Source organism: Crocuta crocuta, unplaced genomic scaffold, assembly GCF_008692635.1.
Source record: "Crocuta crocuta isolate KB4526 unplaced genomic scaffold, BGI_CrCroc_1.0 scaffold102, whole genome shotgun sequence".
Lineage (NCBI taxonomy): Eukaryota > Metazoa > Chordata > Mammalia > Carnivora > Hyaenidae > Crocuta > Crocuta crocuta.
The window spans coordinates 11,167,818-11,184,486 of record NW_027530019.1 but is presented as its reverse complement, the minus strand read 5'-3'; the positions used below and the strand labels follow the sequence as shown (position 1 = coordinate 11,184,486).

The window sequence follows — 16,669 nt, the reverse complement described above, 5'->3', positions numbered from 1 at the left end:
ACTCTGTAGGCGTCAGAAACACAAGCTCTCCACAAAGTCCACCTATCAGGCATTACTAGACTCCGTCACAACAGGCAAAGACAGCACCAAGTTCCAAATCATCAATGAAACAACTAAGGTGAGATAGAAGTATTTTCTACAGAGAATTGTTTCTATACTAAATTGGATTTGAATGAAGTAAATTTCCACAAAGGTTAATTAAAACTATGTATGCTTCAAAAATAAACTTTGTTAGAGAAGTAATGTGATCTTTTTCATATGTCCGCTAATAGTACTTTAAAAGTAATGTGAATATTTACTTACAGATTGCCTGCGTATCAAATGCTTTTCTAGATACTTTACAAATATTATTTCCTTTTAATTAATCTTCATAATACAAAAAAGTGACTAGAAGTCACTTGCTCTAAGTCCCGTAGCTGGTAATCAGTGTTTTCACCTGTATCTATAAACTGTCAAGCACCCATGTTCTATTACTGTTGTATGCTGTAGTCAGGCTGGTCATAGAGGAAGTGCTGTATGGGCTAAGGCAGGAAGTATGGCTANTCATGACCTAAGCGAAAGTCAGACGCTTAACCGACTAAGCCACCCAGGCGCCCCAAGGCATCTGAAGCTTCTAAGGCCTCCCAGACCAATCTGACTTAATTGGTAATTCATATAACCGAAGGACATACTCGAAGCCATGAAGTGTAGGTTCCCTAACAAGTAACTGAGAAGGCATCCCTCCTTTAACTGCAAAGGTGTGAGAGATCTTCCTGTGGTGACCATAGCTCTCACCCTATGGTGCTGCACAAGGGAACCTCCTCAGAAGAGACAAACAGAAGAAAAACTTGGTCCATAACATCAGGGACTTCTCTCTAACATTTGTAAGGCCTTTAATTTAGCAGAGAGTTCCAGTTTTATTCCCAGACATGAGGATCCACTGCACAGTGAGGTCAGCTACTTTCTTTATGAAGTTTTAGAGAATGTAGCTGTTTCATAGATATGGAACTTTCTAACATAACTTTTCTTGCCTGAATTCAAAATAATGGCTAGAATCATATTAACAGTTCTGTGTTCTCTATCCCTCTCCTGTTTCCAGCTGGAAACTGTAAAACAGTACACTTAGTTCATCTTTCTTAACGACGCAAATGGGATCGTTAACCTTTTTCTGAAACCTAATGCTGCTTTTATACTACCTCTTTTTTTCTAGAGCAGTCTGCCCCCTTCCTTGGCATTTCTACTACCTTTGAGTTCTCAGCTCATGGTTCCCCCAGAGTCCTTAACAATTGATCCAACTCAATACTAATTATATTTTTTAGCATAGTTTGATAGCCATTCATGGGAAAATATGAAGCAGCACTGATTTCCTTCCTGAAGAGCCACCTGCCATTTACATGTGGTCTAATAGCCAGAGACCCAGACAAACCTCTGTATTCAGGGTCAGCAGAAGCAGTTGGCTCCAGGAAATGCAGAGAGTCCACTAGAAACCTTGTAGGAGTCATTAAGCCTGCCGCCAGACGTCAGGTACCTTTCATTCTTTTTTTGTCATTTGTTCCTCTTCCTATCTCTAATGTGTCTAAACCCAGAGAGTTGTAGCTATCCCACAGTCAGGGCAAGAATCTCTTTCCATCCTTGGAGAGCCTCAGTATATGGAGCATCTGAACATGCACTGTCATGAAGAAGCAAAGTAAATGAGGCAAAAGCCTCCTGTGGACCAAAATGCAAGTGTTTATGCATCTTGATACGAGTGCAGTTAGTGGTGCATCCCCACACACAGCCTTTTACAAAACTATAGCTCAGTTCTCTTCACACATCCCTCTTTGGAGCCTGAAAATGTGTGAGACAATGCTGTTCAGGTCAGGTGCCAGAACCAGAGCCCACCCGATCTGGATGCCTTCCAAAGAAAAGGAGCCAAAGTTCAGGAAGACCCACAGGATCTTAACACAGACAGCACATGGCTCAGAAGGAAGCTGAGAAGCCATAATAAGCAAGGGCAGTTATCCAGGATGTCAGTAACATAGCTCCCAGGACTGAGAACTCTTGAGGACTCCTTGAAAAAGACTTCATGTTCAGATATTAGAAATATTGGGGCTGTGGGGCTCAGCTGTTGGGCTATTGGGGCCCAGTCGATTGAGCATCCAGCTTTGGCTAAGGTCATGATCTCACAGTTCATCAGTTTGAGCCCCATGTTAGGCTCTGACATTGTAGAGCCCATTTAGGATCTTCTGCCCCCCTCTCTCCGTCCCTTCCCGACTTGTACTCTCTCAAAAATGAAAATAAACATTTTTTAAAAAGAAACATTAGGGTTGCATAGAGAATCTGCATGCTCTGATATCAGGCAAGTACATTTATATGTTTAGGAGGTCACCCTAAAATTCCGGGCTGAATTACAGTTTAATATTTTCCTTGTCACTTGGAGTTGAGATGACTAATAGGAACTTAAGGGTTCATGTCCTCTGTCAGTCTGATAGGGGCAAGGAAGATCCAGACAGTAATCTCCAAAGTTGTCTGAACCTTGTATCCAGCTTGCTGTAAAACCAAGCAGCCTCCATTAGAGGTCATTTCTGGGATGAGATGGGCGTTTCATGAGAGATTTCACTTTAGAGTATGGTATGGGTGTGGTCTCGAGATTTAAAACAAGCTGCACATATCTACCTATTCAGAAAGATAGCTTTTTACTTCAGGTTCAGAGAAACAGCTCAAAGCCTAAGAGATCATATTCAGCCCATAGCTGCAATTCTCAGATTTCACTGATGAAGCAGATTCTTAGTGTAGGCCTGCTCCCACACCATTAAAAGTTTTAAAGCAGTAACTTTGTTGTCAAGGTCTGTTGTTAATTTTTGAAATCCTTCTTCTCAATCCTCTTCCCGCAACCTACCCCTTTATTAAGGTTACTTATTAGCAACCAGGAAACAGAACCAAGCTTCATTCAACATTTTCTTAGGTTGTACTGCCATAACAAAATACCATAAAGTGGGGGTCTTAAACAACAGATATTTATATGCCAAAGTTCTAGAATCTGGGAAATCCAAGATCAAGGTGTCTGGGGGCATCCTCTTCCTGGTTTATAGACTACCACCTTCTTGCTATATTTTCACATAGAGAAAGCTTATTCTCTGGTTTCTTTTTATAAGGGCACTAATCCTATCATAACCTCATTCTCAGAACCTTATCTAAACTTGATCACCTCTCAGAGGCCCCATCTCCACATACCATCATATTGAGAGTTAGTTCAAAATATGAGTTTGGACATGGGGGAATACACAATTTACTTTGTAGCAAACATGTTTCTGAACCACAGTGATATTACAGAACAAACTGAAGTGTTTCCCTGTGTGTTGTCTCTAGCTCAAGACATCTAGGCTTTGAAGAAAGGCCAATTATAGTTTAACATGCATGAGTTTTCTCATATAGGGGCCCAGCATAGTATCTTGCCTACTCCTGAGAACAAAATACTCAGGTAGATATTTGATAAAAAGGCTTCCAGAAGAAAATCTTAAAGGCAAGTTAACAGTAAAATGTTGACAGCTTTTTTAGAGCTGGTTTTTTTTTTCTATTATCAATTTTTTACCTTCAGTGAAAATTTGACCTGGATTGAGAAACAGAAGATTTAGTCTGTGACTTAAGAGCAGAGAAATTTATTCTGTCCTACAAGTTTTGCTAAAAAGCAGTGCTTGCAACGGTATCTGGAATAGATCTATGCCTTTGATCTGCTTTATACTGCCAATTTTTGTGCTTTCTCATGACATAAATGACCTTTGGCAACATGTTTACTTTTCTTTACAGCCTGTTTGCAAGTTTTCACCAGAGACTACACTTCTAGCAGCATGTACAAGGATGCAGGGATATCTCTGAGCACCTCCCTGAAGTTACCCCTTGCCTTTGCACCTAAGCCTGATGAAAATGGGATTTTACCCAGCCAGCCACATCCTCAGCACATGAGGAAGAACTACAACTTGTTAGCCACTACTGTTTCTGCACAAGTGGCCATGAACAGGCAGCTAATTTGGGAACAATAAACCAACTGGCTGCAGCAGGAGAAGGAGCAGTTAGAGNTGGTGCTTGAACTCACAAACTGTGAGATCATGACCTGAGCCGAAGTCAGATGCTTCACGACTGAGCCACCCAGGTGCCCTGAATCCTGGGAGGTCTTGATCAACAACTGGAAGAGGTTGCTCACTCTTGTAGGCCTTTTAGATTAACTATTAGACCACAGTCAAGACACCTGGTGCCAGAGAAGAGGCAGGCTTTATATCCATCAAAGAGAAGTTGATGGGGTCATAATTTCCATTCCTAATACCCACTGCCTTTTAAATATGTATTCTAGGGCTGTTCTGTGAACTCAGTCACAGTCTCTACTACTTGTGATTCCCAGTTCTGTAAATAACAAGTTTTGTTTTAATATAATTATCCATCCACTACTTGAATAAAAAGACAGCTGTTTCTAGCACCGTAGTTTTTACAATCTGGTATTTTTTGTCCATGTGGCCAAAACAAAACAACAGCAACAGCATAAAACTAGACTTATGGATGACAGACTAGCAGGTCTTGTTTTTATTAAGTTTGGATGAAATAGGGTAGGACAAGAGATTTTGTACTCTTTCCCAGACTATGAGAAGTAAGTCTCTGAATAAAGGTTTATGAAAAACCAAATAGAGACTTGTAGTGTAGGAACATCTAAATGTACTCCCTTTCTCTGAGGATTTATCTCATTTTTTCTGTGTAAGTGGACGTCTTAAATATTTTTAAGGGAGCAAAATCCATGCTGTCTCATTTTAAATGCTCAGTTATAGATTTCTTCACCTGTTTTGCAGAAATCCATTTTGCTATGAGTATAACTGTTACTATTATCTAAGTATTAACACTCATAGTTTAAGCAGTCTAACTTCTGTAAGTTAACATATTTTTTCATTGTCATTTCCAATCATCACTAATAAAAGATTCAATAATTATTTGTATATTACTTTTTCATAAATGCCCAAGCAGAAGAATAGGAATATATAGCAATTCTTAATGTATTAGATATAAGAATATAACATTCATGTCCAGGTTTTTTTTTTTTTTTTAAACAAAGCAAGGTTTTGGTGGAAGAATTGAACAATAACTGGCAATTGAGAAACCCAGAGAAGTGGTTTCTAAACTGTCAGCCACAGAGGCCAGGTTTCCATGGAGTTGTCTCAAAGTTCAGTTCTGGGAGGGGCTTCAAAGGTAGGGGCACTGAGTCAATCCCACTGTCTTTAATTCAAGTAGCTTCATTTATTGGACTAATGAAAATCTGTTAAAAATTTTTTTAAGCCAATAAAAACAGCATGAGGCAGGTCATAGAAGCAAAGTGTACTAGTGTCTGAAGAGATTATATGCTTGGAACATGAAAGCTCTGTTGTAACAGTAGGAGGTTTGAATGAATCTGAAAATTGACTTTGAAAAGGATTACTTATTGGAAAAAACCACTTGCTTAATTGAGCTAAAATGAACACAAAATGTAACTTTGATTCATATGTTTGGTTGTATAAAGTCATTATAAAGCAGCATTGTTATCTGCCTCCTCATATAATTAGGAGTCCTTCCTAAGCTGTAGCCTCAAGAACAGAACATACAGACCAGCCTTTGGTTTAAAAAAGAAATTGTATTTAAAGAGAGCTCTTTTACTATAACTGGGAGGATCTCTGAGTGCATAAACTAGGTACAGTTTGTTCATCATATGTAAGCAACCTGTGTGCCCTCTGCTTAGGATGTGCTTGCTCTTTGTGCCCACCCAGAGTCCAGCTAATCTCTGAAGGTCCTACTCCTCCAGAGACAGCCCAGAACTGCTCTCCCTAAAACCATCACGAATATTCCCTCTTCTTGTTCTCCCACAGCACTGTCCTTGTCCTTCCATCTCAGCACCTTAAAATGCTCTGTTTACTATGTGTTTCATCTCTACATTGCAGTCTCCCTCTAAGAGTTTAGTCATCTTTTTCACAGCACATCACAATGTTAGATGCCAAATAAATGTTGGGTGAATTTGAGAGAACAGTGGAAATATATGTCTCGCTTGGGAGACAATACGTAATTTAACAAATTTCAGCTTTATTTGTATCTGAACAAATTTTTAAATTGTAGAATTCTGATAGAACACTTGAAGTAATTAAATTTACAAAAGAACGTTAAACATACAAGGAATAATTACAGTATGATTGAGGCGGGGGAAGGGCAATGTTGGTCAAAGAGTATAAACTTCTAGCTAAACAAAATGAGTAAGTGCTGGGGATTCTATTGTACAGCAGAGTGATTATAACATTAATACTCTGTTATAGATTTGAAAGTTGCCAAGAGAGTAGATTTTAAATGTCCTCATCACAAAAATGGAATGGTAATTATGTGAAATGATGTAGTTGTTAGCTAATACTACGGTGGTAATCATTTTGCAATATATAATTATCAGATCAATATGTACACCTTAAATTTGTACAATATTATGTCAATTTTATTTCAAAACTAGAAAAAACAATTACACTACTACTCTACTATAACCCTACTTTATTTTTTTATAACGTTCATTCATTTTTGAGAGATAGAGCGCCAGCAGGGGAGGGGCAGAGAGAGAGGGAAACACAGAATCAGAAGCAGGCTCCAGGCTCTGAGCTGTCAGCACAGTGCCCAACATGGGGCTCAAACTGGTGGACTATGAGATCATGACCTGGGCTAAAGTCGGTAAATAGTACAGTGCCTCTGGCTCTTTTAAGTGTGGTGTCACTGCTTAAGTGCCCTGACAACTTTTCTACATTCCCAAGAGGAAAAGTTACAGTAAAACCATTTTTTTACTGTTTATTTTTCAGACAGGGAGAGACAGAGTGCGAGCAGGGGAGGGGCAGAGAGAGAGAGAGGGAAACACAGAATCTGAAACAGGCTCCAGGCTCTGAGGTGTCAGCACAGAACCTGATGCGGGGCTTGAACCCACAAACCGCGAGATCATGACTTGAGCCGAAGTCGGATGCTTAACCAACTGAGCCACCCAGGTGCCCCAGTAAAATCATTTCTTAGTGCTGTGATATTCTCCCTGCTTCCTACCTTGCACCAAATTGTACCTGTTCTAGACAGCCTGCCCACCTGAGCCTTTGATTTAACAGATGTTACAGTAACAGTACATGTACTGAGTTTTAACCAGAATTTGGCATCATATGAAGGATTTAATGAAGGATTTGCTATCAACCACTGCGGCATGGCACAGAAATTAAAAACTGTCAAAATGTTTCTCTGATCAAGCATTTTTGGGAAAGAGTATGGCTCTGTGTTGTGAGTTGCTTGCTCTCACTCAGGGTTCCAAATAATTTGATCTGGGGAGAAAAGAGGAGCTTCACCTAACATTGGCAGTTGATATTTTATGCTTTCAGGCCCTTTATTTGGCAGGGAGAATTGGTAAGTGAATAAGTGCTATTTTTGTAATACAAGCATGGAGGTTTGAAAGCTTGGGCACATTTGACCCCTTTTTAAAACAGCCATTTAGAGTAAATCAAAGGGGAACAATAGGTTAGAAAAACAAATTCTCAGGCATAGCCCTAGACCCACACCTTAAGAATCAATAGAGTAACAGAATGTTTGATAGGCCAGGTGCCCATTAAAATTTCTAAGAAATTGCAGAAAGCATTGAAAACGGACAGGTCTATTAAAATTCCCAAGACTCCAGAATGCCTATGAGGAGAAAACTTGTCATAATAAACTTGGCCTTTTCCATCCAAGTAAACTGAATTTTTTTTAACTACATAACTAAATGGGAAACTGAAGCCCATGAGATCCTAGATGTTTTTCATTAAAATCAATGTCTAATAGACTTCTAAATTATAATAAAGATGACTGCATATTAAAAAATACATATTTCTCTGAAACTTCTAAATTATAATAAAGATAACTGCATGTTAAAAAATACATATTTCTCTGATCTAGATGCCCCATTTTGTAACCTAAATCTAGCCATTTCTATTCTCTTGGGTTTTGTTGCTTTGTATTTTTATTTTTCAAATTTTATATTGTCTATCATTCTATGTTGCTTCCATGTTGTACTCTAGGCAGAATTTTACTTAAGTTCCCCAGCCTCTTAAGAAAGCTGAGAATATCCCAGCCTCTAGAGAAAATTTCCCTGGCCCTATTCCCAGGTGTACAGGAAGTGCCTTGATTAAAATCAAGCACCAAGTTTAGTCATCTATCCTAAGGAATCCCAATGACCACTATTTTATTCTCTACTCCTTTCCATTCTGTGGTCTGTTATCCTTCATCTTTCATTCAGCTAGAATACAGTTGCCCTAGTTTTAACACCAAACTCTTAAGATACCTGCAGTTTGTCATACATAGAGTGGCCATATGTCCCAGTTTTCCAAAAGCAGTTTCAGCTCATGCCTATCATTCAGTATAATTATTAATAGAGACCTCTCATTTTTTTTTAATGTTTTTATTTATTTCTAGGAGAGAGAGAGAGACAGCGTGAGCAGGGGAGGGTCAGAGAGAGAGGGAGTCACAGACCGAAATAGGCTCCAGGCTCTGAGCTGGCAGTCAGCACAGAGCCCGACGCGGGGCTCGAACCCACGAACCGCGAGATCATGACCTAAGCGAAAGTCGGACGCTTAACCGACTAAGCCACCCAGGCACCCCGAGAGACCTCTCATTTTAAAGGTCCTGCTCTCTCCAGTTTACTTGGCCTATACTAATTCAAACATAGTTTCTAATCATTGTAATTTGACTTGAGAACTGGCCATCACTGGGGTAACAACCTGTTAAAACCCATCTCGTGTCCATTTCCAGGTTCCTCTTCTGGCTGAAGTTTATGGTATAGAGGGAAATATTTTCAGGCTTAAAATCAATGAAGCAACTCCCCTGACACCCAGGTATGAAGTTCCTGATGTCATCACAAGCAAGCTAAGCACTTTAAGGTAAGCCAAGGAACAAGAGGTCTTGGACACACCCTCAATGGTCTTTTATTATACCATGAGCAGTAGATTTTTCATGTTCCTCCTGTTTTTTCTGTTTGAAGCTACAATCATTTGCAGAGTTAGTTTTCAGTTATTTGGGGATGCATTTATGCTTTTTATATGTTATCTACTCTCCGCCATTCGATTTTTCAGCACTTATTAATGAGGAGAGGCAGAGCTTTGATCCCTGCTGTCCTTCTTGAAAAGAAAAGGATTCGTCAACCAGACTTTGGGAACAAATAGAATGAGAGCTATTTAATTTACTCAGATTAGCAGCAGGGCTCCAGAGATCTAATACACTAGCCAAACTCCCATGCTTACCACAATTTATACAGTTAGGCTCACATTTAATTAAAGGTAGTCTCAGAAATCTAACATGTAATTTGACTTAGAGTCAAAGGTAAATTAATTATCAGTGTCTAAGTGAAAAGAAATCTTTGGGGATCAAAAAGCATTTTTCAGGGGCGCCTGGGTGGCTTAGTCGGTTAAGCGTCCGACTTTCGCCTAGGTCGTGATCTCGCGGTTCGTGGGTTCGAGCCCCGCGTCGGGCTCTGTGCTGACTGCCAGCTCAGAGCCTGGAGCCTGTTTCAGTCTGTGACTCCCTCTCTCTCTGACCCTCCCCTGCTCACGCTCTCTCTCTCTCTCTCTCCTAGAAATAAATAAAACATTAAAAAAAAATTTAAAAAAAAAAAAAGCATTTTTCATATACCTTCGGCCTCTTCCTCAGTTCTCAGTACTCTTTCCAGTGATATTTCATTGGTTCTGCCTGCTGATTTCTGTTAGTTTTTCATATTATTTCACTAAAGGAATATAGACTTATGCCAGATGCTTTAATTTTCATTATCGTAGTTGTATGTGGATTACTTTTTCCATAAAAATTTAGTCAAGTCAATAGATTAGAAGGAGAAAGTACTTCAATTATAGTAGAATCTTCATAAATTCAAAATAGGTCTAATCACTGAGCTGCTCCTCTATGCCAAGAACTTAGGAAATGGGAATTATAAAGAGGCTGTTTTCTGGGCACATGGGTGGCTCATTTGGGTAAGCATTCGATTTCAGCTCAGGTCACGATCTCACAGGTTTGTGAGTTCGAGCCCCACATTGGGCTCTGTGCTGACAGCTCAAAGCCTAGAGCCTGCTTCAGATTCTATGTCTCCCTCTCTCTATGCCCCTCCTCCCACTTGTACTCTGTGTGTGTGTGTTTCTCTCAAAAATAAACATTAAAAAAATTTCTTTTAAAGACTGTTCTCAAGGCTTTGCAATTTGGTGCACATGCGTGTGCACACATGTGTATGTTTGTGTGTGTGTGTTTACTTGGTCACAGTATATTATTTTTGTTATCCTAGAGAATTCAGTTTACCAGCGACCCTTTTAACGTTTTACATCTGTGTTAAGTAAAATTTGTAGTTTTCTTTTTCTGTGTTATTGCTGTGTTTTGGGGTCAGGGTTATTACTAGCTTTGTGTGGTAAATACATTCTATTAGTTCTGCTTCTGTTCCAACTTCTTTCTAGAGGGCCTTTGGCTACTTCAGTAGCCAGAAAGTTTAAAAAAATACATTCCTCCATTTCCCATACTCTCATGTAGCTAGTTTCTGGTATAATTCAGATTCTACCAATCAGGTACACTTACAGATATCTTAACTTTAGAACTGAGCTTCTGATTTTGCTGGCATGGATTTGGCAGCTATAGAATGTCTGTAGAGGCACACTAATTAGGGCAGTAGTTTATTCATCTCTGGAGCTAATACGGTATAATCTTGGAGCCTAGCAGTTGCTATAGTGACTTCTGATTATCTAACTTCCTGATTTTACCTACAATGGAAGTCCCATGGACCACGCAGTAGTGATCTAGGGATCATTACCGCATGCCCAGCCTATTACCTCAGTGCTTCCAATGATGTCATAAGCTCCCAATTCTCTCATATTAAGTCACTTATTTTCCACTTAAAATAGCCAAAATTTTTTATTTTTTCAATGTTTATTTATTTTTGAGAGAGAGAGAGACAGAGCACGAGCAGGGGAGGGGCAGAAAGAGAAGGAGACACAGAATCTGAAGCAGGGTCCAGACTCCACGCTGTCAGCTCAGAGCCCAACACGGGGCTTGAACCCACCAACAGTGAGATCATGACCTGAGCCAAAGTTGGCCGCTTAACTGACCAAGCCACCCAGGCATCTCCAGATTGTTTTCTTTAATGTACAGTTGAATCTTGGTTGATATAGTCTTTGGTATCAGAAGTGAGTATAGGCAACAGACACTCTAGGATGGGAAAATGAGATTGGTTAGCTGATTTAGCTGGATTTGAAGGCTTGGTTATCATTAGAGGATAAAATACTAGTGTTATGGGCTGAATTGTGCCCCACCCCCACCCAAACTCATATGTTGAAGCCCTAACTCCCTGTGCCTCAGAATGTGACTATATTTAGAGGTAGGACCTTTGAAGAGGTAACTAAGTTAAAATGGGGCTGTTAGGGTGGACTCTAATACAACATGACTAGTGTCCCATAAGAAGACGAGATTGGGACACAAGTGAACACAGACAGAGGGATGACTGTGTAAGGATAAAGGAAGAAGATCGCCATCTGAGAGCCGAGGAGAGAGATCTTGGAAGAAACCAAACTTGCTGACACTTTGATCTTAGACTTCCAGCGTCTAGAATCATGAGAAAATAAACTTCTGTATTTTAAGCCACCCAGTGTGGTATTTGTTGTGGCAGACCTAGCAAACTACACAACTGGTAATAAACCACAGCATTCCGTGGCAAAGTTACTTAAATTACTACCTGCCGTCAACTGGAATAAAGTGCATATTGAAAGTATGGCCCCTGCAGACCAAGCGATAGGACCATAGGATAGCATGATTGCCATAAAGAACTCAAGATTCTGAGGTGGCCTGTTAATAACTTCACTGAAGAACTTAAAGACAGAAAAGAGAAGTCTCAGGCTTTAACTTCTTGGTTCAAGGCATTTTCAAAAACCAAACAGGTTTTTATGACAGTCTTAAAAGTCTCATACCTGCTGTAGCTACAGAGTCCTTATAGCTGAAAATTAGATACAGAGTTTAACTCTATGGTTCACTCAATTAGACCATGAGTTTAATTCACAGCCTCATCAGTTCTGTGAATTTAGGGCACTAACTGGGAAAAGGAAAAATTAAATGGCCACATTTGGCAAGATTTGGATAACTGAGTACCCAAACTTTAGAATTCCACCAAGCCTTCCGTTCCAGCAGAAGCAGCTCCTTTTCCTCCAACAAGGCTGATCCTACTTTGCTTGGACACCTGTGTTGACCTCACCTAACATATATTGTCCAAGTGGATTCCAGTGCTCATTTTGCCTCACCCCTACCACCCCTGACTGCCTCTAAGCCCGCTATCAGAGCCTAACATGCCTAGGGAGCTAATTACAGTCAAACACTACGTCTAAAGAATTGTAAGATTTTACATTGGCACCAACCTGGGAAATAGTGGATAGAAATTATTTCTGAGGGATATCCTAGACTGAAGGAAGGAACGTAATTTTAGGACCACGTTAAGTTTTTTGACATGGGTACCAAAGAATCTAAATCTGATGTACTAGCTTGGACAGCTGGGAGCGGGTCTAATTATTTGCTTGGTTGGTTAATTATAATCTGTACTCAGCTATGGACTCTGCTGAATGAAGCTGAGATACCAGTTCAGCCCTGGCACAGAGTAGAAGTGACGATCCATAGACTTAAGGAGATGAAGATGCTGAAGTGGATATATCGTATGCAACAGCTCAACTCCTTTCATTGAGAAATAATTTGATGAAGGAACCCTTGGAAAGCATTGTAGGGAGTGAATGTCTTTTATGAGCTAGAAATAATGGTGGAAAATGATGCCATCAAAATGGGCTCCCTGATTTCAGTGGAGATGGTGAGACTCCAGGTGCATAATGAAAGTAGCAACGTTTAGGGGAGCCTGGGTGGCTTAGTCAGTTAAGCGTCCGACTTTTGCTTAGGTCATGATCTCGCGGTTCGTTGGTTCGAGCCCTGCAGTGGGCTCTGTGCTGACTGCCAACTCAGAGCCTGGAGCCTATTTCAGAGTCTGTATCTCCCTCTCTCTCTGACCCTCCCCTGCTCACGCTGTCTCTCTCTCTCTCTCCTAGAAATAAATAAAAATATAAAAAAAAAAGAAGAAAGTAGCAGCGTTTAGTTATTAGTGACAAAGTGAACACATTTCCATAATGTGCAGCAGGGCATGTACGGTACCCAAAATGTTTAACTCTCAGGGCAGTGAACAATGTATCAAATGTATTCAAGTCCAGTGGACTGAAATAGATGCATTAAAGTCCTACTTAATGGAACAATCAAAAGAATTCCATTTTGTTATTTGTTTGTTTGTTTGTTTGTTTAGAGTGAAATAGAGTGCAAGAGGCAAACAGAGGGAGGGACAGAGCCCCAAGCAGGCTCCACATTGCCAGCATAGAGCCTAACACAGGGCTCAAACCCATGAACGATGAGATCATAACCTGAGCCGAGATCAAGAGTCAGATGCTCAACCAATGAAGCCATCCAGAAGCCCATGCATTTAGGTTTCATGAACAGTGAGATACAACCTCACACACTACTCCTGCCAGTTACCAGAACCCCAGTATCTTTCTTCAGGAAGGCCTAGAATTCATGGAGAAGGACTTCGCAAGAATATAATAACATAAAATATCCCTCCTCATTTTCTCTAAGGAGGCATGTGACCATTTACCAGAGTGACTATGCACCAGAGAAAGAAATATCTAGAACTCTGAAAGATTCTAAGTGCTGCCTCTGAGCTTACATAATTCCTGGGGATCTGGAATATTCTAACAGTCTAACTCTCAAATCAGGGACTGATGGGGAGTCGGGAGAGATTGCATCTCATCGTGGACTCACTGGGTCAATAATCCAATGTATGTCATTTCCTTAGTTTCTGAGTATATGGTTGGAATGAGAAAGAAAAGCTAAGTGTTTAGATTCTGTGCACCAAAGTGTTCCTAGACTGTCCAGACCAAGGTGATGATGATGATAGCTATCATATTGAGTGCTTATTATTTGCCAGGCACTGACAAGTACTTTGCATGCAGCATCTCATTTAATTCTCCCCAAAGCTCTATTTGTTCTTTCTTTTATTATTTCTACTTTACAGATGAGGAAACAGAACTAGATAGACTGATTAACTTGTCCAGAGTTATACTCCTAGTGCATGATAGAGCTATGCTCAATCCAGGCTTTCTGACATCAAATCCCTACGTCACATGAATATGGATTTGCACATTAATTTGAATTGAGAATCACATTGAGCTATATAAACCTATTTTTCTCTTCTTGCATTGTTTTCTAGGCTGACTTCATCCTCAGGGGATGCAGGTAGTCTGGTATTGGCTGATGGAGAAGGAGATCTCAAGTGTCATATCACAGCAAAGCCCTTCAAGGTGGATTTAAAGTCTGAAGAAGAAGTTGTGATGAGCATAAACTCCCTGGGCCAGTTGTACTTTGAGCACCTACAGACTCCTCTCAAGCAAAGGTATTTTATTTTTGCATATTAATGGACATAAGAACTTAAAAGGGGCACTTGGGTGGCTCAGTCAGGTGAGCATCCGACTCTTGACTTTAGATCAGGTCATGATCCCAGGGTCATGAGATCGAGCCCCAGATCAGGCTTCGTACTCATTGTGGAGTCTGCTTAAGATTCTCTCTCCCCACCCTCCCTTCCTCTTTCTCTTTAAAACAAATCAAAACAATGTAAGAAAACTTGATTGTGATTACCAATTGCCTAAATAGTTGATATATCACCATGGAAAGTTGGTTCACCATATTGCTGGAATATTATTTTGAGAAATTTCATCTTTTCTCCCATTCAAATAAATGCAGGCTTGATGACAAGAATGAAGCCCAGGCTTTTGCAACTTGACACTCTTAACACGTCCCATGTGTTTAACTGATGGCATTGTCTACCCTTCTATACCCTTAACAAGCACTGTCTGTTGAGAATTGATAAATGTTAGTGGGAATATGTCTTCAGAACTTCATTTTATCCCCTTACAATAACTTCAGTTAACTTATACTTGAATAATTTCCAAAAATTTTCTGGCAGCAGTCACTTGATCAAAGCTGTTTGTGTAGGGGGGGGTGTCACATGAACTGGGAGGTAGTAATAGGGGGAGATTCTTCTTCCATTTTTTTTACTATTGTTTTCAAATTCTCCAGTCTGTAGGTCTTTCTATTTTTATCCTAGTGGTGAACATCTTACATGTTCTGTAGAAAGCATTGAACATTCATTCTTGCCAGACAGTGGTTTTTATATTTAAAAATCTTATTTTCTAAAGAAAAAATAATCTTATTTTAATTATTACAGAGATAGTGTCTGTTCATTAAAGGAAAAATAGAAAATATTGTAAAGGAAAATTTAAATACCCATAATTCTGGCCCTTGTTAGTACCTCATGAATATTCAATTTTTTAAAATACTAATAGCATAACAAATACCTGTGACCCAAGTACCCAAGTTATTTATATTTAAGTATTTTTTCTTTTAATAAATTCCCATTATTTTTGTTTTAGAGGTGATATATAAGTTGCGCTTAATATTTTTAGGATAAGCACATGCTACAAAGGAGTATATAGTGAAAAATATCCTCACCATTTGTCCTTGAGCTACCCAGTTCTACCTTTGAAAATAATCAGTGTTAAAAAAAAAATAACAAAATTAACAAAAAAAGAAAGTAATCGGTGTTTCCAGTTTTTCATATATCCTTCCAGAGATAATTTAATTTATGCCCATACAGTAAGATATGTACATTCTGTTTTATCCTTTCTGAACACACATGATACCACCTTTACACATTATTCTGCACTTTGTGGTTTTTCCTTTACCAATTTGATAGTTCCTAATTTCTTTAAAGCAGGTATATAGTTTCCATTGTATGGTTGCACAATGATTCATTTAGTAAATTTCCTCCTGGTGGACTTTAAAATTATTTCTAATCTTGTTTTACAGCTACTCACTTCATCGATAACTTTGTATATGTATCATTTTGCATACATGCAAGGATATACACAGACAAGTCATAGAACTACAGTTGCTGATCAAATGGTTTGTGAATTTGTAATTTTGACTCATGCTGCCAAATTACCTCCTAGAGAGGTTGTGAACTAGTTTATATTTCCACCATTACATTTGTGTTAGGAAAATCAGATTATCCACCTAGAAAAATTTTTAAATTTAAGACCCAAGCCTCACATTAGCAAAAATGAATTCCAGATGAAAAAAATTGCACAGTAGGAACATCTTGAGCTCAACTCCTCCCACACACACATCCAAGTCTACAACTACATCACTTCTGGGCCTTTTGGCTAAGATCAAGGGTAGCAGCTATCCTTACCAGTTTAATATCTGCTATACCCTCTATTTGAGGACAACATAGTATATTAAATGGATTTTTGGAACTAGGAGATGGAATAGGAGCTTCCTCCTTTCACTTCATGCATTGACCTGGTGTTGGAGTACCTTTAGGAACAGTGCACCCACCGTTTGGGCTGGGGGGCGAGGGAGGCAAGTAAAGATTGTACCAAAAAAAATGTACAACTACATATAGAAAACTATCTGTGAGAATGAACTAAAGACTAACAACAGATCATACAACTAAGGATATAAAGAAAAAGCCACATTACGGTACCGGGTAGGAGGAATAGAGACATGGTTTAGTCAGGTCCCACACCGCCCAGTGCAGCAACCCACAAGAGGGAGGGATATCACA

General features: G+C 39.5%; 1 protein-coding gene and 1 non-coding gene across 3 annotated transcripts in view; both read left to right on the top strand.

Annotated features, from left to right (window-relative positions):
* Nucleotides 1–16,669, top strand: part of GANC (glucosidase alpha, neutral C) — a 77,483-nt gene that overhangs the window by 4,485 nt on the left and 56,329 nt on the right. Inside the window, exons 3-5 of one of the 2 annotated variants that reach the window (XM_077764603.1) lie at nucleotides 10–118; nucleotides 8,755–8,882; nucleotides 14,255–14,437. In XM_077764603.1, coding sequence (XP_077620729.1) covers nucleotides 10–118; nucleotides 8,755–8,882; nucleotides 14,255–14,437 — 420 coding nt within the window. Of the gene's footprint in view, nucleotides 1–9; nucleotides 119–3,765; nucleotides 3,917–8,754; nucleotides 8,883–14,254; nucleotides 14,438–16,669 lie in introns of those variants that run through there. The other variant, XM_077764602.1, reaches the window with a different exon arrangement.
* LOC144232002 (U2 spliceosomal RNA) lies at nucleotides 16,246–16,441 on the top strand. Its single transcript, XR_013335283.1, has one exon. It is a non-coding gene; the product is annotated as a U2 spliceosomal RNA (small nuclear RNA).